Raw genomic sequence first — 26372 nt, 5'->3', positions numbered from 1 at the left:
TCATATTGCATAAAATACTTTAAGAAAACTGAAACAAGCTCGTCATTGATTTAGGAATTAGAAATAATTCTTGATTCATTTAAAAATAAGAAGAAGACAAAAAAAGGTATAGATATCCCGGAAGGTGTAAAATGATCTAACTGGGGATTTTACAATAAAATCATACTGGGTTATAAAATTCAGGATACTGCTGGCGGATCATTGTTGTTGTTTTTTAGCATAGACACTGTCAAATATATTGATGCTGCTGTTTCCTGTGAGTGTGTCAAATGCATTTTTTAAAATGGACAAAACAATGGAGTGAAGGTCTCCTGTTCAAACAAAGTTAGAGTCTGACACATTTATAAAATGACCTGCAGGTAATCAGTAAGTAAAATATTCTTAAGCCCGAGCCAGCAGAAATGGACAAAAAAGCACTGATAAATTGCTGTGCTCATTGTGAATTCCATACTCAATTGTGGCATTTTCCAGGGTAAATGGAATTGTACATTAAAGTCTGAATATGCCTGACTTTGGGGGAGTGATACATTTTATTTTCCTTTTTTCCCTACAGATGTGGCCCGTGGAAGCCACAGTATTGCAGTGCTTTCAGTGAAAAGGCCATCTTTAGGACCTCTTGATCAATCTGTGACCTTTAAGTACACAGCCATCTCGTAAATAGGAGGGTGCGCTTACAGAGACTTCAAAAGCAAGGGGACCCGATAATTTCAAAATGGAGCGGTGTGGAGTGGCGCTGGTGGGGAGTCCATAAAAGCCTGCCTTGTTCTCAACACACCTCCTCTTTGCTCCACAACAGCCAGTTAGGGTAATAGCTCAAGGGAGAAAGGAGAAGAGAGAGAGGGACAGAGACAGAGAGATAGAGGAGGAGGGATGGATGGAGGGAGCGAAAAACAGGTAATTACTTGTAATCATTGGTTGAGGAAGAGCTGATGATCCCTCCAGTATAACAGATTGTACTGTTCCCCGTTGAAAAACACTGAGGAAGCCGGATGTGGCACTGTCGGCAGTAACGACTGGGAAATTAGTTGGTAACCTTAAACCCCCTTCGCAATCATGGAGAAATACTCTTTCCCTCTTTCTCTCCTTTTCTCTCTCATTGAGAGGAGTTATATAAATCTCAATGTTCCACTCAATAAGCACCGTATAAGTAGGGACTATGGGTCCTTTATTATATTACAATCTTTTTTTATTTAGATTGCACATCAAGTAGAGGGAAGTAGCTGTGGTTCAACAAGGAGACATGGTGATACAAACAGAAATATGTAAGTGAGAGACAGAAGCACTTGGAGTTGTACCTCAATCTTCAAAACATATTCGCGGAATATTTTGAAAAACCCATCAGATCTCTGTGTTTAGTCAAATTTGGTCGGGTTCTGGTTAAAACTAAATCACCGAGTCAAATATAAGCTGTGTCCACCAGGCAATCAAAGTGAAATGTGATTATTATTTTTTAAATCCATATGCTGCAACAAGATTCTCCTGTAATGCCCCTGCAAATAGCATCAGGTTTCTGAGCCTGGCTGTCCAGCAGCATTATCAATTGTCTGCTAAAACCATGTACGTAAAACACAGACTACACCATTAATTAATGAAACTGCCTCTAACCATTTGGTAGAATGTGCCATAACCTTTTCCAGAAATTACTGCCCATTGATTGTTGCAACAACTATTACTTCTTCTTTTTTTTTTAAACTGAAAAGCATATTTTAGTCCCTTACAATAATAAACGAGAGAACTGCAGTATAGCACAGGTAAAGCCAAAGAGGAGACATTTGTAGAAGAAGTCATGACCAAAAAAAAAAAGTGGAAAATAAAATCAAACATATATCCAGATCAATTCCAGTAGCCCAGCATAACACCAGTTTTTCAAAGTGCACTCAAACTATATTTACATCACTTGGGTTTCATATTGCATAAAACAACTTGTGCAGTTAATATCATCAATGCTGGGCTACAAGAAGTGTGGACTTTAGAAGAGCCAGTGACACAAGAAGAATTATTGATTTTGAGCAGTGTCTCTTCTTGGGCTCCGTGTGACTAGACAGTGGCCTCGTCACATTGGGGGCCTTTAGTGAATCAATTGGGAGCACTTGTGCTGCTTGTACCTGTTTGTAACTGATAAGACAGCACTTCAGACAACTGATAATGATTAGCTGAGGATAAACAGAGCAAATCAAGATACTCAGGAGGAGCAAATGAAGAAAAATATGGAAGAGCAACATTGATTCTCTTCTAATTAAACTGTAGTACTTCTTTTTGGTTTTCTCACTATTTTGCTTCACACACACGCACACACACAATTATTAATTTTATTAGACAGGGGTGTTTTAACTATAATGCCCAACAAGAACACAAATCCTTAAGCTGAAAATTGCATTGTGATATTTTCTTGCGTGACAAGGTGTAGTAAGTGGGTATTTTGTTGTCACTGAAGACTCATGAGATCACCACAGTTTCATCCATATCCCATAATGTTGACACGCAGAGCCCATACCCTGATCCTCCCCCACATGAAAAGGGAGTCATGAGATTCAGTTTTGACCCAGATGTTAAAGAACATACTGTGCACGAGCCCATTGTCTCAATTTCTCATTTTCTTCTGCAACATAATATTTACTGAACTGATTGAATTCACTAACTTTTATATTTATGTTGCATGAGAAAATGCAAATTGCTCCTTTCATGAGTAAAAAGTAATTGACCGAACTGATCTCTGATGGGTTGAAGATTAAAAAAATAGATGAGAAAGACAGGGCCATAAAATATGAATGAAAGTCGAGGAGGGTTGACGTTTGAGGGCAGATGCCTCTTGTCCTGACATGTGACAGGGCTAACTGTTGTCATGGGAAGCCCATCACTTAAAACAGGCCAGATCAAAATGCGCCGCTGGGAGTTACGCCTTCCGTCAGCACTGCCAAACAATACCACAGCAGTGCAGGCGTAACTCTTACTCTCAATTTGTTTTCAAAATTACAGTATCACTAGCACGTTATCCACACCCATGCAGTATCCTATTTTTTGAAGCCCGTCTTAGCCATTGCATAGTTTTTGTCATGGCAATTCAAAAGGAATTACCAATAACACAGCTAATAATAAAAGACTTGTAATGGATACACGGGGGTTTGTCGTCTTGCTACAGTTTAATCTGCCCTGCAGTTACTCCAGCAGTGGAGGACAGGTAATGTGAGACTCAAAGATTCGCTGCATTAGTTCTGCTTAGCTAACCGTGAATGCTAATTGCAGGAAGAACAAACTACTATTCTCCCCTCCTTTTCCTCTCTCCACCCATTTGGACAACAGTAGCGCTCATTGGAAAGCACAGAGAGTGTTAGACAACTTTACATGAAGAGGGAACAAAGAAGGTTGTTCTGCAAGCGATATTCAATATGTAGAGGGGAAAACAGTCGAACATACTGAGTTCCCCACAGCCATCTCATAGAAAAATCAATATAAATCTTCAGGACATAGCTTTAACTTTACCTTGCCAGGTAGGATGCTGCGTGGTCGCCTTTTAGGCCATATAGTGCAAAATATTGTTTTGTTTTAGCTATAATTAGATATAAAAAATCAAACATTTCTTAAGCCTAAACATATGCACATGGGGTATTCATGAGGCACCGATTTTAAAATTGTGTCTACTGGAATTTCACACAGCGTGACCGAAGACAGAGTACAACATGAAACCAACTGCAAGAGCTCACAATAGAGACCTAAAGTCCCAACTTCAAGAGTGTTCTTATGGAAAGGAACCCAACCATGACATGCCTTCATGTGAAAACAAAACAATAAAAGAAGGAGAACTATGAGTTAAATCCAGTACTAAGACTGATACTGATACTAATCTGTGGGCAAGGTCAAAGACCCAGTTACACACCAGAGGCTATAAAAGTTCAGAGGTGCTGGTCAGCCTGAGCTGTGAAACCTGTGATCACTCACTGAGGTTCTGACCTGGGCAAATGAGAGGCCACTACCCTGGTGGCAACCATTCTCTCCTATCAGTCTTCTATCCAAACATCTATAGACTACCTGCAGGCCCTCGGGAAAGAGATATCATATAGCCACTGTACCAAGCACTTCTGTCTTTACCTTGCAGTGGAGATTTATTGTAATTAGAAGATTCCTTTACAAAAGCTTGGATCTGCGTTTCTCCAAGGCTCTCCGTGCGGTCCCAAGGGGGACACCTTTTGATCTCGACCTTCGAACCTTAAGGGTTAATCCCTTTCTTTGCAAATGAGTTTGACATGATGGACCACTTCCTAACTGGCAAGTTGCTTGGGTCATGCTGGTTTAACAAGTGTATGTTTTACTTCACACACTCTCCAGTGTCTTTCCAGATCAGTGGTTTTAAAGTGTGTCTTTTGAGCTACCATAATAGAATCATACACGCTTGATGTATGGAAAAGGATCAAATAGTGAAGTACTATAAGAGATGTAAGAATAAAAAACTTAAGGGCTCACTTGCATTTGCGCCTTTGAAACCACATAATAATTAAGTTTATACATTTGTGACCCAATCAGGCTTTTAAAATGTGTTGAAATTAGTTTGCGTATGCCACTGGGAGTATTGCGTGTTTTCTCTCTTTTGTCTGTTTCACTGTTCCTCCTACTGTGTGTTAGCTTGATCATGCTGATGGCTATGGTAGCTCCTTAACGATCAGAGACCCTGGAGAAGAGGTGGTGTCGAGTCCCACCCTGCAGCATGTGGTTTGTAAGTTTCTGCCCCTCCCCACCTCCTTCTTTTCCCCAATCAGATTAGTTTGTCTAAATAGTGAGAGGGAAGGTTGTTGCCAGTGAGCCCTTCAGGCTTAGAAGAACAGGTGGCCAAGTGCTGAAATGGTTTCTCTGGACTGAACTGAAGAAATTATGTTAATGGAGGCCTGTATCCAAGATTTCATAAAGATTTTAGCAAATAAATTAGATCGTACTATCCATTAATTTCAAAGCAGATTCAGAATTTTTTTTGAATGAAATTCTTAAATAAATACATTGAATTAATAAATCTGTTTGTGTGCTTCAATCGGCAATAAGACTTTGTTTCATTGCAAATCCTTAGAATGCCTTTTTACATATAGCTATACTTTCACATTCTACCTGCAGATGTTATTCTGATGGATTATCCAGTAACCTTTCCCGAGCACCTATGCAAAGTTTGCCCACCTGCAGGACGACTGGAATCTCCCCTGCTAAAGCACCTCCTCCTCTGTCCACCAGGAACGTGCCTCGCCAGCCGCCTAGGCATGAGACGGATTGCTTAGAGGTGCAGAATTAGTCAGGTCAGGGAATCCTTGGCCTTAGGACTGGCTAATTCCTTTCTAATGTGATGACGATTCTTTTGAAGAACCAGTCTCTCACTGGCCAAATCTCTTTAAAAGCATCTTGGGGGGTGCAAAAGGGGCCGAGAGGGAGTGCACGGTGGCAGGCCACACCAGGGCCAGAGGGGGGGCTCGGGTTACACCCTGCCTGCCGTGATGCATTGTTGGTGGGACGCGTAGGCTCCAGTGATCCCCCCCCACCTCCTCCTCCTCCCCCCCCCCCCCCAGCCACCACCTCCATCCTCCTTCTCTCAGTGCAGTCCCTCCAAGAGAGGCTGCCACAGAGCCTCACAGAAACTCTGACACCAGTCCAGAGGATGCACTCTGCACATGAAACCTTACACTCAACTAATGGTTACAAATGTGTTTTCAAAGAAATCCCAGGTCTCTCTCATATAAGCCATAGACTGACACTCCTGGCTGTGCATATGGACGCACACACACTCACTGCCATGAATATGGCCATGCTAGCAGACAAATTTGGGGAGAATTGTTGTTGCTGAACTCTCAGATTTAAAAAGGACTGTATGAATGTCTAGATACAGTATGAAGTTCTTACTTGAGTTCACGCGTGTGGGGAACAGGACAGAAAAACTAAAACGGCCTATAATTTAGATATTATTTACTGTTTAGAACAAAGATAACCAGACATCAGGAAGTCCGCTCTTTGATAAATTCCCTTTAGAGATTGCAGGTGTCTTGTGGCTTTGACTGACACTTCACACAGATTTCAGTGACCTCTTGCTTTCTTTCCTTCATTCCCTCAAAGACAATGTATTCCCTTCCAGGGGAGTGATCCCTAATTAGCTGTCAGGTGATAGTGTGCTGCTTTCATTGTACTGCCTGCTGCTGCACTGCAGGCTATGTGATCACTAGTCAGTCTCAGACTGAAGTGATAGATCATCTCTCTATACGTGAGACCCCTGCAGCTGAAAGAGACCACTTGGTCCTTACAAAGAGATCGCAACTCTCGTGTTAAGAAGACCTCAATATCATATCTCATAACAAATGGATCACTGGCCCAGAAAAGACAAAGGGATCACTTGAGAATATGCCTGTGCTCTCACTAATAAAAACAATAAGCAGTGATGTGTTTATCATCCACCAATAGATGACTGTGGACTGGATTTGGATCTGAATTATTTTGTGTCTTTTATGTGTGTCAGTTTGTTCAGTGTAGGGGATTTTAATGGCGAGAATATTGTCATATCATGTTCCAACATTCAGTGAATCTGACAAAGTCTTTTATAAAATCACAATCACATATTGCCATAAAAGTGCAAAAAATAACTATCCTTTCTTGTATTTTCCAATAAAAGCCATATCTTCTCACTTCCCAGGATATGACAGGGCATTCCTGATATAAAAGATATGATTTCTTCCTGTCTGTCTGTTAGGTCCACTGCAGGCTCCAGACAGTTCCAGTATCCACCCAGGCAGCAGAGGGACCTTGTTTGAAGGTCATGTCAGCACCAGGGCGTAAACGTTAGACCTTTTTGTGGTCAGGGCAAATGTACAAGGCCGCCCTGCGGGAGCACTCCTTCCCTCTCTTTAATCGGCGTGTAACAGGCCCTTGTAGAGCCAAACTGTCTGCGACACATCAGCACTTAGAAATAAAAACCCCTCACCCAACCCTGCAATGGCTGCGGTTGGAGAACGGCAGCTGGATCATTTCAGAGGGACAGCACAGACAGGTCTACTAACTGATGGGGAACAGGAAGGGAAAATCCATCGTAAGCTTAAATTCTGCATGTCTATAGCATGTTTAAACTCTTGAATATAACATAGTTATTTATTATCTACAATATAAGGTAATGAGCAGCTCTCCTGATAATGTTATCAAGAGGAAAATTACGGAACTGGTTCAGTACCTTTTTTTTTTTTTTTTGACACAGTGGCAGTGCAGATACATTTTATGGCACCACTGTTGTCTTTTAGTGCTATAACAAATTGACCTAATTTGGATTCCAGCTTCTTTTTTTCCCCCAAAACAGTGTTGAGATTTGTCTCTCAGTAAAACTGGACTAAAGTTTAGACTCACTGGCTTAATAGTAAACCATGAATGTAAAATGTAGCCTTAAGGAATTAGCATGCTTTGTGTTCCCCTGTGATCTGGGTTACATGCCCAGATTATTTTAAAACTGTGTTTGTAACAGTTTTGTTAATGCTCCAATATTCAGCTCTGTAAAGCGTACAAAGTTAATGAGACAAAACAGAGAATATGCGGCCATCTCTCTGTCAGTGAATCCAATCATTTGAAGGAGCCGAGAAAGCAAACTTAACAGTTCTAATGCTCCAGCCGAGAAACTTAATTTACCAATTTGCAGGAAGACAAGATGGCAGGAAACAAGCCAATTTGCCACGTGTGCAGCGCACAACAAACCCCAGCCTTGCTCCACAGCCTCATGAGAGGTAATTATCCCTAAAAAAGAATGCCATGCTGTATTAAGATGAAGCCGCATCAAAACGAGGGAGACAGCCTCATTACAAGTAATTATGAGGGAATTAGAAACATCATTTAACTAAACGAGCAAATAATGTCCAGGATATTGAAGAAGCTGCCTGCACTTCTGCCGACCACTGCAAGTCCCATTACAAAAATTGTAGGTCTTTAATAGAATAATGACATGCTTTATCTTCCCTGCCTCTCTCCGAGAGGGTCTTGGAGCAGAGGGGAGGGCCGAGGGAGAGAGGGGAGGATGTGAAAACAACTGTTGCAGAGCTCTCTGTCTCTGTGGTCTCATGCTTGAGCGTGTAGCATAAGGCCTTCAAGATAATCCCCCTATTATCCTTACAAATACAAAATGGAGTGCACAAAATTATATCTCACATCCATTAATGTGTCAAAGGTAATGCTAATGGACTTATCTCTAAAGTAATAGCCAAATTCTCTGCACATACTGTAGTCTATAATAGTTTGATGCATATTGACCAGAGAAGGGCACTTCAGAATGAGAGTTTCAAGAAATGGTCGGTAATTTTACAATTACGCACAGTGCATTTTGCCATTAAAGCGCTAGTCCACATTACTGGGTAAATATTGTTCTTGAGTAGTTTGACTTAGGCATGGAAAGGTTTTCATTATGGTTCAAATAAAAGAGATTTTTCTATTCGGCCTTCAGTTTTTAAACAGCTTAAAATATACAGTATATTAATGTAGACAGTCACAATATCACAAGTTTAACTAAACTGATTTTGAGACTGAACACCATTTTTGTTATTTTTAATCAAATAACAGACTTAAACTTTTAAAAGGCGTATTTATCTATTTAAAAGATATAGCTCCTTATTACAGGTTTTCATTACAATTTTGGTTTAAAGTAATTTATAAAGCTGTAACTTTACCTTATTTCATTTAATAAACTTAGTCCATATGTTGCATTTACTGCGGCCATTTGCCTGGTAGCATATTCCTCCCCTGTTAAGGCGGGTAGAGGCTGTGGAGGGGGGACAAACACAATTTCCCTTCAGCTCCTTCATTTCCAGTTGATATAAAACAGAATCATGAAAAATCACTTCTGCTCCAAGCTCTCCTTTTTAACCATTAGCCCATAAATACAGAAGCTGGTTAAAGCCAGCGGATGACAGGGCCTGCCTCAAAAATCTTGTTACGCTCCTCTCAAATTCATTTAGGGAGCAAACAGGTCTTGAGAGTTGTCTGGCTTAATGCATTGCGATCGCTTTTAAAACTCTTGTCTTGAGGCAGACCCGGGGCTCTGCATCTGCTCGTGGTGTTATACTTCATAACCTTCCACTCTAATATGAAGCCACACATACCCTCTTTAAATCAAATTGGTGCTGTAAATATGTTGGGAGGTAGTTGAAAAGCCCTCATCCAAATAAATGATGAAAGGAAGGGATATTTAAAAAAAAAAAAGAAGAAGAAGAAGAAATCTTCAGATGTTAGAAGAGAGCATTACTAATGAAAAAGTAAAGTGTTAGATAGTGTTTTTGCAGCCTATATCAATTTAATGTGGTCTCAATTAATTTAGTTTTGATCTTCATTTTATCTCAAGATGTAAAAGAGGTGATATCTGGGGGTTTTAATTCATTACAATTCTGTAAATATGCTATAAAAACTATCCTGAGAATCAATTTGCCGGGTGCACGCTGTCTTTGCTTCTCCCTCTCCACACTGTGTGTAGCCCACAGTTTCCATTACTCCCATCATAAATTATACCACAGAGTGAATTACACTTGCTTTTCACCTTACCAGGCAGGTTTGATGAATCCTAAGGCACAACATATCATCTCAACAAATCTTCATCACCATGCCAGTCGCTGTCTCTTCGCAGTTTAAACCACTTCAAATCATTTTCATTGCCTTGCTATTAAAATTTGTAATTCACGCCTGCCATTGCAGTGATACATAGTTACATCGAACCCCATCCCCCCCACCCCACCTATTCCTCTCTTTCACTTTGGCTCTTATTTTCTCCACACATCTCTCTCCCTCTCGCCTTGTCTTCTAAATCAAACAACTTCAGGTGACAGGTCATGCAGATTTCCCAGAAGTCAGTGGGGTGCAAACATTCATCCAAAAGAGCAGCATATTACCGTCACACCTGATGACATAATGACCACTTGGAAACTAATAAACAACTTCATTCAACCAAAGCTATTGCTCCTTTTCATAAGTGTTACTGTCCCCCATCGCTCTCTCTATCTCTCTTTTCACTCTCTCTCCTATCTGTCACAAATTCATCCTCCTGCACCTCACCTCTTCGCTGCTGCTGGAGTTGCCCATAAATCACTGCTGTTGTCTAACGCTATCCATTTTCCCAGAAACACAGGGCGGCTGTTGCAGAAATTGGGTCAGGCATAATCTGCAGGGCAGCAGAGCCTGGCTAGTCATGATTCTGCTAGGTAATGTAGCCATTAGCACACAGTGAGAGATTGGTGGGATGGGTAGAAGGGCTTGGTTGGGTGTGTGTGTTGGGGGGGCTTGTACATGATGTGACACCCAAGAAAAGCTGGCAAATGACACAATTTTATCGCTCCCCATCAACCACAGGACACGTGCATGTGCTTCTGAGTGAGTGCGTGTATGTGTGTGAGATTATGGTCAGGTTTATGGTTAATATTTACATGTAGTGAATTGTTAATAGATAGTAAACACTGACAGGGTGAGCTGATTTAGTGCAACACGCCTCTTGAAAACCTAAACAAGCTCATGTGTTAACCAGACACACCACATGTGGTGTCCAGAATTCTTAAGGGAGCTGATAAAATAATTAACTACACAGACAGATAAAGAGCACAGTCTAATGACAGCCAGTCTTAAAGTTTGACAAAACGCCTCCTTCTTAGGTTTCCCCTTACAAGTCCTGATGCTTCAGAGCCGCAGAAGGCAGACTTCAAATGAGAGAAGATCCCGCCCAGAGGCGTGATTGGCCAGTGATAGTAAGCAACTCTTTTCCAGCCTGAAATGTGCTTTATCTACTTCTTATAAAGCCATGTGCCCTGGTCACCAATCTCTTAATTTACAGAGGAGTTCGCTGGTCACTAGCGTATACAAAAATATGACTAAAAAGGGCAAACTAATCAGATTTAGCTGTATCTCTCTGATGAACTCAATAGATTTAGACAGAGTTTGGTATTTTAGAGTATTTCCAGGCTAGTGTACTTAGCAATCAATATTTCACACCGCATTCCCTCGAAGTACATTTGTATTTCTTAAAAATGTAGTCAGATTAAAATGCACATCACAAGAATCCCACAACCTTTAGTATTATAAAATAACTAATATTTTTTGGTGTAATGTGAGAGCCAATAATCGTCTAGTGTTTCTGAATTTACTATCAGTGTCTTCCCCTTTTTCCCCTGACACACATTTTAGTTGTGGTTAAATCTTACATATAATAAAACAGTTAATTCAAGAATACAACGAGAAAAAATATATTAAATTAATACCCATTAACATAAAAGGATGGGTGCTACTGTGGTCTTCAGGAATCTCAGAACAGCTGAAAATAATTTTGCTTTCTTTCTTATTTACAATAATTCTTAGCCCTGTGTGCTGGGGGGATGTACCAGTGGCAAAGTTTACAAATAAAACCAAGCAAACCAAATTTTTCACTGAAATAGAAAATTTATTGAATGAGAAGGTTATTGTTGAAGGTCTAGATTACAATAGAAACAATGATATTTTTCCTTAAATGGAAGAATTGAGTGTTTCCTGTCAGTTTTGCGTCAGGTGGAGTGAAACTTAAAATATCTTTGACAAACCAATTCGGAATAAAAAACAGTGTAAAAGTCGGCCTTTTTTAACGTATTTTTCAAATGTGATATGAAGGATTAAATCCAGTATTTTATCACTTAAAGAAGAAGGAAGTTAAAATAAAAATACAAAATCGTTATAATAATTATACACATGGTGTATTTTATACATATAGGGAAGCTTGATTGCTTTCTTTCGAGACATACAATAACTGCATAATAAGAGTTTTCTCAACAAAAAAAGTGATACAATTGATATACAAGGCTTATGAGACACCTAGAATGTCGTATTGTTTTGTAATGCTTTTTTCGTGGACTGCAGTGAACATACAGCAGAGTCAATCAGTACTCGATTTTGTTATACAAGTTGTATAAAGGTAACGCTGGCAGGTTGCTTCCCGGGTAGTACAGGGGCGTCGGAAACGCGATAGACCTAGGGACGGGAACACGCAGTAAGGAGTTATCTCTGAAAACCAGCGGCATCCCCACTAGTGTCTGTGCGGAGGCGTGGGCCATGTTGGCCGCCTCCAGTTCAGCAGAGAGCTGTCGTTTCCATTTGTTCCTCCTGTTCTGAAACCACGTCTTGACTTGAGTCTCCGTCAGCTGTAAGCTGGAGGCTAAGCAGGCCCGCTCCGAGCTGCTCAGGTACCTCTTCATGTCGAAGGTGGACTCCAGCTGGTACACCTGACTCCGGGAGAAAACCGTGCGCGTTTTCTTTTTGGCCGAGCTGCCCTGCTTGTCCGCACCGTCTGTTTGTCTCTCCTCCGACAGAGGTGACATTTGATGGCACGGTCTCTCCTGCTCCTCCTTATAATCCTGCAGCAGAGGCTGTGACAGGTGCGGCCGCCGTGCGAGCCCGTCATTTCCAGACAGAAGTCCTTTAGCGGGACCTAAACGCAGCAGGGGGAGAAAGATGTGATGAGTAGGCTATCATGAGCGGTCTATGATTTAAGCGTGCTTTTTAAACGACTGAAAAAAAAATGTTTTACATTTTTTAGACATACTCAGTTTGAGAGTTCGTCAAGTGTGAACTCTGACTTGTTAAATCGACTGCTGAAAGCCTGTGACTTTTTAAATAAACAATTCAGCGTGAGTGTGCACGGTGTACAGTAAGCTATTAATTAAATCCAGCTCTATTTAACGCTCAATTGACGACGTGTAGTGCAGCCATTTTGGAAACATGTTTCGTCAATTAGGAGGTTCAATTAAATTTGAAATGAGAGGAAAGACAGAGGGCTAATTATTAGACCTTCCACTCTTCCGCTGCTGATGCGATAGTCTGCGCAGAACGTACAAGTGGCAGCGGATGGTCTGCGTGTCAGTGTAACAATCTCAAACACAAGCTAGTGAAAAGTGAATGAAAGTGCAAACAAAGCATTAAACCTGTTATTTCTGTGGGGAAAAAAACTCAGCTGAAAGTGTATCTGTGGGTGATAATATTGTTTTAATATTTCTTTGGTTTGTAATTTTAATAATAATAATAATAATCCTTACCTAAACAGGAAAAGTTATGGGGTTGGTGCTGGGTGCACGGCTCGCTGTGACCCGTGTCGGAGCAGAAGCAGTCTGCTGAGTCCTCCCCGCCACTGCACTCCTCCTCGGACGACACCGACAGTGAGCGCCTCCGCGGCGCTGGCGGCGGCCCCTTGGAGAGCTCCTTGGTCCCGGAGCGCGGCTCATCGGATGGCGTGCCTAAAATAGACTGGATAGTAAAGCTGGAAATCGGGCCCGACGAGCACTTGCTCCCGCTGTCTTCTGCGCTGCTCATTCTCGCTTCATAACAGTATTGAAGTATTGACTGAATCGGTCTGTCCCCTTGTATTCCGTTATTGCTTTCTACGGGGTTGGTGCGCAAAAAAATTACGAAAGCGCCTTTTGTCGGCTTTTGTCAACACAATCCGGTTTAATTGTGGAGTTTCAACATTGAAGGAGTTGGAGGTGTTTTTTCTAGAGCTCGAGGTACATGAGTGTATTCCTGGTCCTCCTCCTCACGCTCTGGATCAGAGGCAGCAAGGCTGCGTTGCTTCATTTGCATGTAGGTAAGCTCCTCGTGAGCCAATGGCAGCCTCCAGCATGAGCCCGGAAATTTCAAACTCCTGTCTAGTTTTTTTTCGGGTTTTTTTTTTTTTTCAGATATGATGAGAAGAAGGAGAAAGCCGAAGAGGAGTATTGGCCTTCATTTTTACATTCACTTAAAACACTCAGACTAGGCGCCCTAATATGCAGACTATGGTCTGTATGACTCAGAAGAGTCACCAAACTTTGACTTCTTTTCCTGTATTTTTATTGCTTACAAGTGTGTTAAAGTATTTCGCTTTAACGCTTACAACAGCTTGGTGTAAGTGCGTCTAAATTGCGTTGCCTTCCATAATTTCAGACAGTATATCTCAGTTTATTAGTTATGGAAATGTATAATACCCATCCAAGAAAAGAGGAACTGTCGTGTCGGCTTTTTCCGATTATGATAAAACTGGCTGGCGTGACGGCAACGCACACACAGTCTTGGAACTAAGACAAAGGCGTAACTCATTTTTCCTGAAAATAATAAACTCATTCCGCGTCCATTATCTACGATTAAGAATTAATTTGATCATTACTGAGCTAATCTGCCTCGTGATGACCGCGCGTGGAGTGGAGGCCGGCTAATTGATTGACTAATTGATTGAAGGTGGTGGGGGCTGAGTGCGCGCGCGCGTGTGTGTGAAGAGGGGATTTGCTTCCCACCACCGCCCATCTCCCACCTTCACCGCCCATGCTCTTTCCGTGCCTCTCCCTGGTTGTGTGTGGATGCGGGACAGCTGCGGGGCTTGAGCTCGAGGTTCGGGCACATTATCCCTCTTTTACTGGTTTGTGAGGAAGCCCCAGACACATTACAAATGGTCAGCTTTAATCATTATGTCAGCGCCCTTCCTGGTAGCAACCCAAGCGGCGTTCGGTGTTAAGACAGCTTGGAAAAGGGAGAAGACGGTGGCTGTGGACGTGATGCTGCTCCTGATGCTGCTGCTGACGGCCGATTCTGTCAGCAGCTGCATCACGGCAGTCAGATGGATGCATCCGGATCCACGCGTAAATATCCTCAACTGGCAGTGGGACCAGCAGCTGCTAAATGATCTTACTAAAACGCTTACGCAGGGGAGGCTTTTACTGAAGGGGGGCAAATATATGAGGGCAGCCAGGGTGGATGCTGAATTTATGGTGGTTACACATAAGGCGTGAAATCTGCAATGACAGTTAAATGGGTTTATTTTATATGCCGCTCCTTTCAAACAAAGACCTTTGTCGGCGCAGGCGCCTTCATCACTTTCAGACGACTTTTGCAAAGTGAGATTGGTTCATCACGGAGATAGTGGACATAACAGACTGCCATTGTGCTGCAGAGAATAAATTAAGCATGTTTTTTTTTTTTTTAAATTTAATGTCAAAGTGGTGTTTATAGACCAGCAGTACAGGCTGAGCAGTATAGGTCCTTCTAATGGAATGGAAATGTTCATCCCTTACCTATGTTACATACGTTTCAAGGCCCGGCGAAGCCCAAACAGCAAGGAGTGGGCCTAAGTCCGCGCTCTATCACAATGATAGGTGGTGTATGGCCGCCCTACCGCAATAACAGAACAAGATCTTTAGCAAGAGAGAACGGTCTGAGAAAGACAGATGAAGTTATGAGGCGCTTTGATCTGGGAATCAAGCTTCGATAAATATTAAACAAAGACCCGTTACACGTGTGTATTATGATATATGGCGTGTCCAAGTCTAGAATAAGGAAATTACCAGAGAAAATGATATCAATAAATTTTCTAAGTATAAACGTTGATTATGTTTCGATTTTCATTCAAGAAAGCGGGGCCTGCTCTTTTTTCAGGAGGCGTTTGGGTGCCTCCGTGCGCGCATATTTTGTGTGTATGAGGGTGTGCGCGCCTGAGAGAGAGAGGGGGGGAGAGAGAGAGAGAGAGAGAGTTGTAAACGCAAGCAGAGCACCCAAGCCCTGGAGGTGTACAATTTATGTAATCTGAGTGTGGAAATGAACTGGGTAATTTATTGGAAAACACAAAGTCAGGAAGATTGGATCAGTACAGCCTATCCAAGGGCTCCTATCCATCAAGTTCCAATTAACAACCTAACCATTGAGTTTTAATGGCTTTCCAATCTACTGCCCTGATAGACTCATCAATTCCTCGGGGAGAAATTAAGAAAATCGACCGCCCCTCGGCGTTTCAGTGTCATTCTTCACAGCAACTATATGTCAAATTAAAAACACAATTAAAATTTAAACTGTTCCAATCAGACGGTGCCCCGCAACCTATGTTTCACTTAATAGAACTTTGATGAAAATCTGATGCTCGCATTCAATCAGGAAAGCAAATGGGATGGGTTTAAAACAAGATTTCCTCTTTGAGAAGTGTCAAAAGAGTTCTTCAAACGCATGACTTTGGCAACTTGAGGTGTCGACGTCGCTTTTATCTGCACGCAGATTAAGGGAATTCACTGGTATACGATTTGTATATGACTGTATGCAGTTTTTGTTTTTTTTTTTGCAGTAAAGAGCCGAAGATCCTTTATAAGGAGGTTTGCTTAAACGTTTCTGTACCCACAATCACAACAATTTGGCCCATTTTGCCAGAAGAAGCCAGGAAAGATGATGTTTGTTGTTGGATATGACTTTTCAAAGATATCGAAAACTTTAGAGGTCAGGGTTTGAGGACAAACGTGGATTCGGACTGGGACTCCTGTGATTTTTGTTTTGGTATGAAAACGTCAGATTCCCCAAAGATCTCGGGGACCTTATTTAATCTTTATTTTTTGTCACACATACATATATATATTTATATCTTTTTAAAGACAATAAAACATTGCTTATTGCTGTCAAAATAAATGCTTTAATATCAAGCCTTTAAGTCCAGCTATAATGATATGTAACACATTTGAGGGGATGCAAGTGGCTACAAAGAAGAGGCTAGCATTATGCAAGGTGGTCGGGCCACTTGTGTGTTTCCAAACTGGCACTAAAACCTATGATAGGGCTCAAAATTACCAATTCAGCGCTCCATTTTAATGTAATACACTAAGCGCAGTCCCCGGTCACGTCCATTTGTCCCAGTTCCTGCAAATGCAGCTACTTTATCTGATTTTGGCCCCGCTCGCTCCCCTTTCTCCTTTACATAAAGATGTCGCACAAATGGAAATTATTGAGTGGTAATTTTTTCAATTTATGCGCGCAAATCAAGGTCATAAGCCGAGCCAGGCGGCGTGTGAACGTTGCTCTTACTTGACGCAATATGCTGCAGACGTTTACGGATCAATATGAGCCAGAACAATAATCCCATAACAATCTATTAATTTGCAGTAATGGGGCCATGTTGCGCGTGCATAGTAGTTGCACGTCAATACTTCTATGATCTGACGATATTTGAATGAACCCTTTGTCTCACGATGAGGTCATCATATAGAGTTTAGAGCTGACTGATTCATTTCCAATTACTGTGTTAGCCTGCAAATGGAAGCGGAAAATGTCCTTTGATGAAAAGGTTGTTGTGATGTAGGAAAACGCTTCTCTGAGCTGGATTTTGAATTTCAAAAATATTCTTTATGGTAATGTTTTCAGTGTTTGGGGAATGCAAATACACCACAGAGTAGTCTTTTATTAGATTTGCCATCCACTCTACTGCAGGCTAAAACTGCAGAGGCTCCTAAAACTGTCTTCAAACTGTGAGGCTAGAAGCAATTTGTCTTCCCGCGCCTCAGACACTAGGAATACTCCACAGCGAATGAAGCCTTGCTGAGAGATCGTGTTTTAATTAAATGGACTGTGAAAAAGCAGGCCGTAGTTTCTGTATGTCGTTTCTGGATCCTGCATCTGATCCACCTGATCCCTAATCACAGTCTAGAGGTCGATTCTGCTCAGATTCATTAGAAAAAGAATAGAATCACGTAGACATAAAATATTGTATCCTATTTCTTGTCTAAACCAGGATTTATTTTTGCAGTAAATTATTATCAGTTATCGTTGCTATTTACGGCCTGACTGGTGTTCAGCTAAACAGAGGATGACGAGTGTTGCCTCCCTCTTTTCATAGCCTCCTCCCCCAGATCGGTGTTGCTTTCGCATAAATTCTTAGTTACGTTCATATTTAATAATAATAATAATAATAATAATAATAATAATAATGTACATTTAAAAAACAAACATATGTAATTAGATTTTCAAAAATCAGTCATGGTTCATTTAGACTTGATATAATGTGTAATCTGATGAAACAAACAAAAAAAATATTAATATAGAAAAATGTGATTCTGTTTGTCTTTTATAAAGCTCCAGCAGTGTCCACATTTCCGCTGATTCTCTGAAATGACGCAATAAAATTAGAAGGCTCTTTAAATATCTCCACTTTTGCTCAGAATTTGTGTTCCTGTTCCGAGAAAACTTACAGGCTGATTATTTGCTATATAAACCGGAAGAACTGTCTACATTTATTTTATACATATATATGTATATATGTAATCTTGAAAAATGTAGGTATATACAGAAACCACGCGTGGCTTTTCAATGTCCAGTGACACCTGTAGGATTGTATGCATTAGAAAGCACCCACAATGTGGAGCATTGCAGAGTAATATGCTTCAACTGAAAACGCTGTGAGGAAGTAAAAAACAAAAAGACATCTGTACGTATGATCTTTCTTTTTATTTCCCTCTATATTGTTTATATTGTTTTTTCTTCTTCCTTTTGCAATTTGCACAGTTTCCCACCCTAATATTTATTATTTATTATTGTGTGTGTGTGTGTGTGTGTGTGTGTGTGTGTGTGTGTGTGTGTGTGTGTGTGTGTGTACGTACATATATATATATATATATAAAGGAATGGTTAAGGTCGCGGCGTTTAGCAACATCAGGTGGGGATGCTTGTCATAGATGCCGACATCCTTACACGCACGCTAACACAACCCAACACACAGCTACAAAAAACACGCGGTCACGAGAGAGAAAAGTGTTAAAAGACAGCAGCTCATGCACAGGGAGTAATTTCCACTTCTGAATACATTATCCATAATTTTGACAAGATGGTGGCAATTACGCATCTAATTGACCGAGCCACTTTTTATGTAAAATCACGCTTCAAAGTGCATAACACTAAGATGATTACAGAAGCCCACCTGCTCAAGCTTAGAGAGCTTATTCAGGCATGCGCACGCGTGCACGACTATAGAGTTGTTGGGGTTTGTTTTATAATAATTCAATTTTCTGCATAAAATATAGAAAACAAGCTAAACATAGCTCTATTTAACAACCTGTTATTTTTTTAGACGACAAAAAATGTGTTAAAATGTACGGAATATTCTCCATTTATTTCACAACATGGTTCAGCAATACAATATCAAAACGATGTTTTAACTGTACAAAGAAAAAGCCGTATGAGGAATCGCCTTTCCCCGCGCCTCATTAAATATATACATTTACATATTTTGTACACCAGGGTAGTCGATATTTTTGCCGTTCCTGCTCAAAAAACACAAAGCTCAGGAGACACTGGACCTCACACTTGTGCTTCAAAGACGTGTCCATGAAGAGGGGGCTAGAGTGAGAATTACTAAAACTAAACATAAAGCTACATGGGTATTTTACAGCTCAGAGTGTCTTGATTGTCCCCCAACAAACGCTTTATAAAGCAAAAATAATTAATAATAATAATAAAAATAATGATAATTACATCAAATCCTTGTCAATATTTTAACATGAGCAGATGACAAAACGTATGTTTCCTGTTTCATTCATTCACAGCATGCCGTGTATTGCACATCGTGATATCAATTCTTGAAATGTGAATAAAATCAAATGCTAAATGATGAGCAGATGTCGACTTCAGGCCGACACTTTTTGTAAACATGGTGATTTTTTTTTAGTCACACAGCTGACGTGTCCAGATACAAACGCAGTCTGGGAGGAAAACGAATAATAAAGACACTCATCAGGCAGTGTAAGCAAGTGGACTCCTGAGGTAATAATAATAACAATAATAATAATAATAAAAATAATAATAATAGTAATAATGGGATTCAAATTGTCAGATCACGTGTAAACGGCATCTTTATGAAAAATGAAACAATCTATTTGCCAAAAATAGGTCCATGAAAGCCTGACAGTAACAGTCTCTCATTTTTCTTTTTCTTTTTTCATTCACTGGTTGTATAAAAATATTTTGTCCTTTTTATTTTTGATTTCTTTCTTCTTCTTCTTTTTTAATGAGTTGATATAGGAAACAGACACCAAGTTGTGCCTAAAAACTCAACTATTTTCAAACTGGTCTGAGCAGCGGCACAGATGTGACGATGGGATGGGAGTAGTAGACGCCGGGGTGCGGGAAAGTGAGGAGCGGTTGGCTCACGGGCACGTTGGCAGTGGCCCCTCCGCTCTCCGAGGCCGAGTTCTCGTGGTAGAGGATGGGCACCCGGACTATCCTCTGCGCCGCAGCGTGGCTCAGGTTGGCAGCCTCTAGCTCCGCGGCCAGCTGCCTTTTCCACTTGTTCCTCCTGTTCTGAAACCAGATCTTCACTTGAGTCTCCGTCAGGTGAAGGGAAGCGGCCAGGCTGGCCCGCTCCGAGCTGCTCAGGTATCGCTTCATGTCGAAGGTGGACTCCAGCTGAAACACCTGGCTCCGTGAGAACACCGTGCGCGTCTTCTTCTTGCGGCACGGCTTCTTGTCATCGTCCCTTTTCTTCCACTCCTCCAGCTCATCTTTTTTGGCCTCTTCCGTGTCGCTTTCCTCCAGGATTATCTCGTCACTGCTTTTGTTGTTGTTGTGCTCGTCGTCCTCGTCGTCATCTTTGGTGTCTGGCTCGGATTTGAGCGCCAGGTCCGGCGAGTCTCTGTCCGTGCCCGAAGTTGGAGAGGAGTCTCTGGCTCCTGGTTTCTCGGTGACTGAAATGGGGATACATGCAGGGAGACGTAGTCATAAATATTGGAGTCTATCGGGCATTTATTACAGCCTGTTGATATTGGACAGTCAGTGGGTTTTGGGAAACAGATGGTTGCTAATAAATAGTGGCAGAAGAAAATGCGTTGCGTCATGACATAAACCATTTCAGAGGTAGACATAACTGTACACAACATCTTCAAAAATGATGAAAATGTCATTTTTACCCCATTAAACAGTAATTTGAATAGACCTAAGTTATAAACTATGTACACCTATTTTATTCATTATTTTTATCAGCCTATACTACAGCCTAAATAACTAAATAAACGTAAAATAATATCGCTTTCTTTGTATTAGGCTATCATAATGCCATCCACATTAGTCTATTTTTTTTTTATTCCAGGTGAATAAATCACAGAAAAAGGCAGATAAAAGGCTCCCAGTAACCAAGCCTCAGAGGTAAGATGTGCGCCAATAGACAAATCAAAAGCACGCTGCGCATCGTCACCCTCCTCCAATGATTTCATGATGTCTACTTCATTTTATGTGTGTTTCTTTATTGATCTATTATCCCACGTCGTGGCATAACAAAATAGGCCTTCAGAGGACAAGGTGTTAAATCATACACTCTGGTGTGAGGCTATGTGTGCATGATGCCTATCAGGAAACCGCACAAATCTCCCCTTTCAATTTAGAAGTTTGCTTTACTCTACTTACTCATTAGAAGGAACTCATACAAAAACAGTGGATTCGTTGGATAATTGCGCAACAGTTGTTTGCTTACCTTCAGTTCTGTGTAGGTGGGCGGCTGAGTTGAGGGTGTAAGGGTACCACCACGCTGAGGTGCGCTCCAAGTAGTGAGCGGGTAGACTGAATCTCTGTGCGGGCAGTTCGAAGCGTGGAAAGTTGAAGTCACCAACCTGGGAAAGGGAAAATCCTCCCTCTAAAGCTGCCTTGGTGGCCGCCAGTACGGGCTTGGGCTTGGACGGTTTGTTATCACAGTTCAGCAGGTTCTTAATGAAGAAAGGAGAGTCCTTGGCCGAAGCGCACGTCTCTTGCGTTGTCTCTGGCATCGCGGTTGTTGTGGTCTGAGCGCGAGGGGACCACGGAAGCCGGATTTTTTTTTTAAAGGGGGGGAAGGCAATGTTGACTTACAGGCTGTCGTTATCCTGGCTACGAGGAGTTCCTGTTTTATTCTCTGAAACTTGATTTCACAGCCGAAAAGCTCACCAAAAAGAAACGCGTCCGTCTAGGCTAGAAAATAATGAAATAAACTGTTCGAGAGGCAAAAAGAGCACACGCGCTTAGAAACATGGAGATGCCTCATCCCGGGCTCTTCCGTTAAAACGCAAAAACTGGGTCCACCGTGTCAGTCAGTCTGGTGTCTGATGCTAATGATGAAATAAAAATGTCATCCAAGTTAAATGCGGAAAGTATAGGCGATTGGGCATGTACAATGGCAAATGGGATTAAGGGAGAGACGGTGACTAGAGAGAGAGAGAGAGAGAGCGAGGGAGGGGGGGGGAGTCCTCCCCTCTCTGTGCTCTCTAGCTGCAGGCTGTGTGCGCTCGCTTGTTATTGGTCTCATATAGTCCAATTAGCAGCAAATGAACACGGGGCTGTTACCGCCAAAAAGGGAGGTTTGGACCGTCAGAACAAGCGTCCCATCATACAGCTGACATTACAACGAGACCCAGATTTACTGCGCGAGGTTATTCTGAATCCAGTCTCAAATCACGTCCCGCATTTTTTTGGAAATTGTTTGAGTAATATATCCCAACGAAACACCGTTTTACATATGACTTTTTAAATGATCATCAAAAAAAAAGTCGAGGCCTATTCTAAAGAATAACTGGGTGACCTGCTGGCTAAAGCACGTCCAAACTTATCGTCAAATATGTGAGGCCTAAATGTGATGTTTTTATTTGGAGTCCGTTTAAACAAATCGCTGTTAATGAGAAGCGAATAGTGTAAAACGAGCATAATAAATAAATAAAATCCAGTCATGATAGAGTATCAGGTCAAGATAATATAAGGCCTTCTACTTCTACTTGTAAAATAACCTTAATAAAAACAAAACATAATGCAAAACCTCAGCGACGTTTTTCAGTTTATAAATCTCCAGCCCGTATAATCTTTAACATTTCCATATTTACTTGACATTTGCCTATCACTAAGGTGCTATGGCCTCCATGCGAGCACTGCAACTGCTAAATAGCGCACGTTTGTAGTTCCTCAATTTTTGTTTGGCTCTCTGCGACACGATATGAAAAAGGCGTGAGATCAGGCTGCAGCTGCTCAACGTGTCACCAATGGGCGATTAGATTCATATTTCTAATTCATTGATTTTCAGCGAGGGCCACTTCCACAATGTCTGCGGGTCGCACGGTCATTTTTTCCTCCCTAATCGATTTGGTTAATTCATCCCTCAGATTGCACTCTTTGTAAATGTGCTATGTATATTCACTCATTGATATTAATTGAGTTGTTTAAAAAAGGGGGAAAAAAAGTCCATTGGTTGGAAGCTGCTGTAGAAGAAGAAGAACGAGGAGACAGCGTCCTCTGTGGGCCAAAAGGAGAAACTGCATGTGTGTGCCATGTTGGAAAATATTTGTGTGTTTAAGTTAAGCACAGTAAGGTGGCAAGAGTGTTAGCATAATGTGGTATTAAGGAAACTGGGAGACAAATATTGCAGTATACATTGAGGATTTTAGTTATGCTTATGTGCAGCTCTGTACTATTTATGGTAAAATTCTCCCAAAGAGACTAAAAAAGTACGTTTGAATTCAGGACAAACATGGATTATTCGCCCTATAACACAGTTTCATTACATGTGTGGCCTGACTGATACACTCATTTTTGCTATCAATCCTCATCATCATCATCACCTGCTTCCTGAAGAAATTCATTAGCCCTATAATATGCAGAGATAAGGAGGGATATGAAGGTTATAGTCGGCATTATGGTTCATTTTCTACATCAGCATCAGAGTTCCTATGCACTGGCATGTCTGTGCAATTACCACGTGTAATTCATTTAGTGAGCTCTGCAAGTGGAAATATCCTGGAAGAGGGATGTCATTACAGCATTTCCTTATAGGCAGCATTGCATGTGTGTGCACTCCAAAGGCTGAGATGGAGATTGTGTACACTTCCACTGTAAAACCCCATCATTCTAATTGTATATATCTTTCAAATGTCACCTGTTTGAACTTTTTCATATAGCCCTTATAGTAGTTTAATTTTTTTTTAATCAATTTACTACAATAATAATACTGAAATCAGTAAGTTCCAGTTATGTTTGTCTCTAAGATGCTGAGGTTGTTTGGTTTTTTTTTTTTGTTTTGGGTTTTTTTTTTGCAGGATTTGTGTTATACAGCACTGTTAAATGTTAAAAAGCATTTCATGACAATGGCCTCAAATCCTGAACTACTTTTTAATAAGTCTAAATTGGTTCACATCAAAGGGGTTACTTTGTGTAGCTATAAATATTGAATTGCCAAATTTAGCTCTGTAGTTAGTATTCATCGCACATATTTGTGGACTATATGACAGCTAGCTTATAAAACGAGACATTTTTGTACAAATGGTTAAATTTTGGTGTATTTTCTTCATTAAGTAAATGTCAAGTTCACTGACATTTTTTTCTCCTATTTTCTACCAGTCTCTTTACTCTCATACGTATAGCTTAGTGTTGAATTAAGAAAAAAAATCAAACAGTTAAGAAATGTAAACAAGTCATCTTCTTTTCCAGCTCTTAGTATAAGATAGGGTTTTGCTTAACTGATACAACATCTTTAATGTACCTATGAAATTGTAACTGGACCGGTACTTTATATAGCACCTTTCTACTCTATTTGACCACACAAAGCACTTTCTAACTACAAGTCTCATTCACACGCACAGTCAAGCAAATGGAGGGTTTAAAAGCATCTAATCCCTAATAACCATCTATGTGATAACCTGTGTAATTTGAAAACTGTTCTGTATGTATTAATACAGACTGGAGTCACAACACCAGTCTGTATTAATATTCTAACCCCTGCATAACACTGACTCTTGTACCTATTTATTGTGATGTGACTCAACAGAAATGACTGACAAGTAATATTTACTCCATAAACACAACCATTCTTAAGTGGGAAAAAGAAGGAATGCAATTAATGCTTATATTGAAAACAAACTGTACAAACTCAGATCCCGTAGTCTGTTTTTTTGTTTTTTGTTTTTTGTTTTTTTAAAAGTACAGTTCATATTATGCATTGATTAGAAACATGCAGTAGACATTGCCCAGAAGCCATATAGGCCTTCTGAATGCTCCATAAGTCTATTTTTGTTGCTCCTTGGGTAGGTTACTATGACTTTTATATTATTTATTTCAAAGCGCCCAGATATTGATTATTTCACAAGGAAAAATGACAAATGGCAGGAGGGAATGACACGGTCAGCAGGTTCTATTAGAGAAATGATAGTGTTGCTCGTGGTTTGTTAAAAGGTCCAGTTTAGATACTTTATAGGTTTACATCCATCATCATCTAATGACCTATTTGATGAAAAACACGCGCTCTGGTGACAACAGCCTTGTGCAGCCAACTTTGCTTTGTAATTGCGCCCATATTAAATATAGATTTTTGTTTTGATATCTTGTGAGAATTCCTTTCTGTGGGTAAAAACTGTGATAAAAGACATGGCTGCAAAGGCGAAAGCTCGGAGAAAGAAAACTAGAAAGAGAATGGGGGGAAAATAGGTGGGTACGAGATTTTGACAGTAGAATTGTGGGTTTGGTTTTTGGAGATGTGAGCAGCAGTGGAGGAAGTTTTCAGATCCTTTAAATGAGTAAAAATAGTAGTACTGCTATATAAAAACAACCTCTTACCAGTGATAGCTCGACACTGCAAATGCCACTTTAAGTATATTTTCTGTTTGTCTACTTTTACTAAAGTATCAAAAGTATAATCATAATGTAAAACAATGCTCCTGTGTTTTATTATTATTGTCAGTTCCAATTTCTAGCAAGTATTTTTACCATTGTCATTTGTTACGGTGAAGCTAATTTAGCACATTTATACTGTTTTGTTGTTTCATCTTTCATTGTTACATTTTAAACTGTACACTTGTTTTTGTAAAAATCATGATCTTCAAAGTAACTAGTGCCTAAACAGCTTTAAGATTAATGTGGTGAGAGATAGAGGAATACAAGTTGAAAAAAAAATACCATTATCACTCTAAAAATTACTCCATTACAAGTAAACATAGAAAATTATATGTTATAATCGCAAAATGTACTTAAAGCATGAAAAAGCATTGAAGGTGGTTATATTTAAAAACCAAATTCTTTGTTAATGCAGTGTAGAAAAAAGTAAAACTAAAATGTGATGGTTTCTTTCTTTCTTTCGTCTCTACTTGAGCACTTGAAACGCTTTAGACATCATGCTTCAATTATCCATTTACACCCGTTCATACAAGCATATATGTTTTAACATTCATACTCTGATGAATAATAATAATAATAATAATGCACGCTGGCACGGTGGTTAGCACTGTTGCCGCACAGCAAAAAGGTCCTGAGTTCAATTCCACCATCAGCCCGGGGTCTTTCTGTGTGGAGTTTGCATGTTCTCCCCGTGTTTGCGTGGGTTCTCTCCGGGTACTCCGGCTTCCTCCCACCGTCCAAAGACATGCAGCTTGTGGGGATAGGTTAATTGGATAATCCAAATTGCCACTAGGTGTGAATGTGCGAGTGAATGTGAGTGTGAATGGTTGTCTGTCCCTATGTGTTAGCCCTGTGACAAACTGGCGAGCTGTCCAGGGTGTACCCCGCCTTTCGCCCTATGACAGCTGGGATAGGCTCCAGCGCCCCCCGCGACCCTGAAAAGGATAAGCGGAAGTGAATGGATGGATAATAATAACAACAACAACAACAATGGATTGCAT

The 26372-nt window shown here is 40.7% G+C and overlaps 2 protein-coding genes across 2 annotated transcripts; both read right to left on the bottom strand.

Annotated features, from left to right (window-relative positions):
• Positions 1-11396: 11396 nt before the first annotated feature.
• Positions 11397-13519, bottom strand: hmx2 (H6 family homeobox 2). Its single transcript, XM_085476713.1, has 2 exons — positions 13026-13519; positions 11397-12421 (listed from the first exon to the last, which is right to left on the bottom strand). The coding sequence occupies exons 1-2, from the start codon at positions 13297-13299 to the stop codon at positions 11874-11876; spliced, it is 822 nt and encodes a 273-aa protein (XP_085332839.1). The 5' UTR covers positions 13300-13519; the 3' UTR covers positions 11397-11873.
• A 5333-nt stretch (positions 13520-18852) lies between these two features.
• On the bottom strand, positions 18853-21882 carry hmx3a (H6 family homeobox 3a). Its single transcript, XM_085477434.1, has 2 exons — positions 21224-21882; positions 18853-20441 (listed from the first exon to the last, which is right to left on the bottom strand). Exons 1-2 carry the CDS (start codon positions 21510-21512, stop codon positions 19819-19821), a joined length of 912 nt encoding a protein of 303 aa, XP_085333560.1. The 5' UTR covers positions 21513-21882; the 3' UTR covers positions 18853-19818.
• Positions 21883-26372: the final 4490 nt, after the last annotated feature.

Source organism: Copadichromis virginalis, linkage group LG13 (assembly GCF_057382275.1).
Source record: "Copadichromis virginalis isolate Kocher_CV1m ecotype Utaka linkage group LG13, C_Virginalis_male_GT1.1, whole genome shotgun sequence".
NCBI lineage: Eukaryota > Metazoa > Chordata > Actinopteri > Cichliformes > Cichlidae > Copadichromis > Copadichromis virginalis.
This window is presented reverse-complemented; position numbering and strand designations above follow the sequence as displayed.